The sequence below is a fragment of the Haliaeetus leucocephalus genome, unplaced genomic scaffold, assembly GCF_000737465.1.
Source record: "Haliaeetus leucocephalus isolate CR32 unplaced genomic scaffold, Haliaeetus_leucocephalus-4.0 Scaffold309, whole genome shotgun sequence".
In the NCBI taxonomy this organism is placed as follows: Eukaryota; Metazoa; Chordata; class Aves; order Accipitriformes; family Accipitridae; genus Haliaeetus; species Haliaeetus leucocephalus.
Window position 1 is genome coordinate 120,866 of NW_010972745.1, and position 1,226 is coordinate 122,091.

At 67.3% G+C, this 1,226-nt stretch overlaps 1 protein-coding gene across 1 annotated transcript in view; it reads right to left on the minus strand.

The window, feature by feature from the left end:
* The window catches only part of GANAB (glucosidase, alpha; neutral AB), an 8,738-nt gene that overhangs the window by 3,715 nt on the left and 3,797 nt on the right, over positions 1–1,226 (minus strand). The window contains exons 13-18 of the mRNA XM_010571190.1: positions 1,072–1,215; positions 871–967; positions 687–788; positions 362–605; positions 194–258; positions 7–87 (exon numbers count right to left, since the gene is read on the minus strand). Of these exons, the coding sequence (XP_010569492.1) occupies positions 7–87; positions 194–258; positions 362–605; positions 687–788; positions 871–967; positions 1,072–1,215 (733 nt within the window). The remainder of the gene's footprint in view (positions 1–6; positions 88–193; positions 259–361; positions 606–686; positions 789–870; positions 968–1,071; positions 1,216–1,226) is intronic.

Below are 1,226 nucleotides of genomic sequence, written 5' to 3' on the forward strand. Positions count from 1 at the left end.
CAAAGCTCACCTCTCCCTTGCCGGGTAAGTAAACCTGCACCCCACGGGCACCCTGCTCCGTCACGGGGTGCACCAGCAGCGCCCTGTCTGGGGATGAGGTGGGGGGTCCTGGGTCAGCACTGGGGTGGGGGGGACGACCCCCAAATGGGAGTGGGGACACCCCCATGGCCCGCAAACCCCCCCTGCCCCTCACCGATCATGTACTGGTCATCGATGGCGAAGGTGGTGGCATCCTCAGGGTACTCCATCCAAAGCGGCCTGGGGGAAGGGGGGAGGGGGAACGGACACACGTCACAAACCTAGGGAGGGGAGGGGAGGGGGGAGTTTTTTTGGAAAGGACACCCCCCCCCCACCCACTCACCTCATGACGGGCAGCCCGTGGCGGTGGCTGCGGTAGAAAGCGGTATACCAAAATGGGAGGAGAGCGTAACGCTGGCGGATGGCGGCGCGGATCAGCGCCACGTTTTCCTCCCCGAAAAGCCAGGGTTCGCGGCGCGCCGTATCCAGGTGAGCGTGGGCGCGGAAAAAGGGTTGGAAAGCGCCCGCTTGGTACCACCGCACCAGCAGCTCCGCTTCGGGGTTCTTGAAAAAGCCCCCCACATCCGCTACGGGGGCAGGAGGGGCTCAGGGTGGGGGTCCGAGCGCACCAAGCCCCCCCTCCTTGATCCCGCTCTCGCCCCACTCACAGCCGCAGAAGGAGAGACCGGCGAGCCCGAAGCTCAGGCACATGGGGATGGAAATCTTCAGGTGCTCCCACTCGGCCGCATTGTCACCCGTCCACACCGCGCCTGCGGGACGGAAAGGGGGTGAGGAGGAGTGGGGGGCGCACACACACAGAGGGGGGGCCCCAGGGTGGACCCCCACCCTCACCGTAACGCTGGGAGCCGGCGAAGAAAGCCCGGCTCAGGACGAAGGGTCGGTGCTGCCCACCCGAGCGCTGGATCTGCCCCTCGGCCGTCGCCATTTGCTGCGGGGATGGGGTTGGGGTGGGGGGGGAGAAAGAGAAGCCGTGAGGGACTCCCCCGGCATGGGGGGGGGGGGCAAAGGGGGGGGGGGGGGCCCCACGCTCACCACGTAGAGGCCATAGAGGTTGTGGAGGTCTCGGTGCTCCCAGCCGCCGTGGTGCACGGCGTCCTTGTGCATCGTCACCTCGGGGCCGCTGAAGACCGAGGGCTCGTTCATGTCGTTCCAAGTGAAAAGGTTCTCGGTCGAGCCCTGGGGGGGGG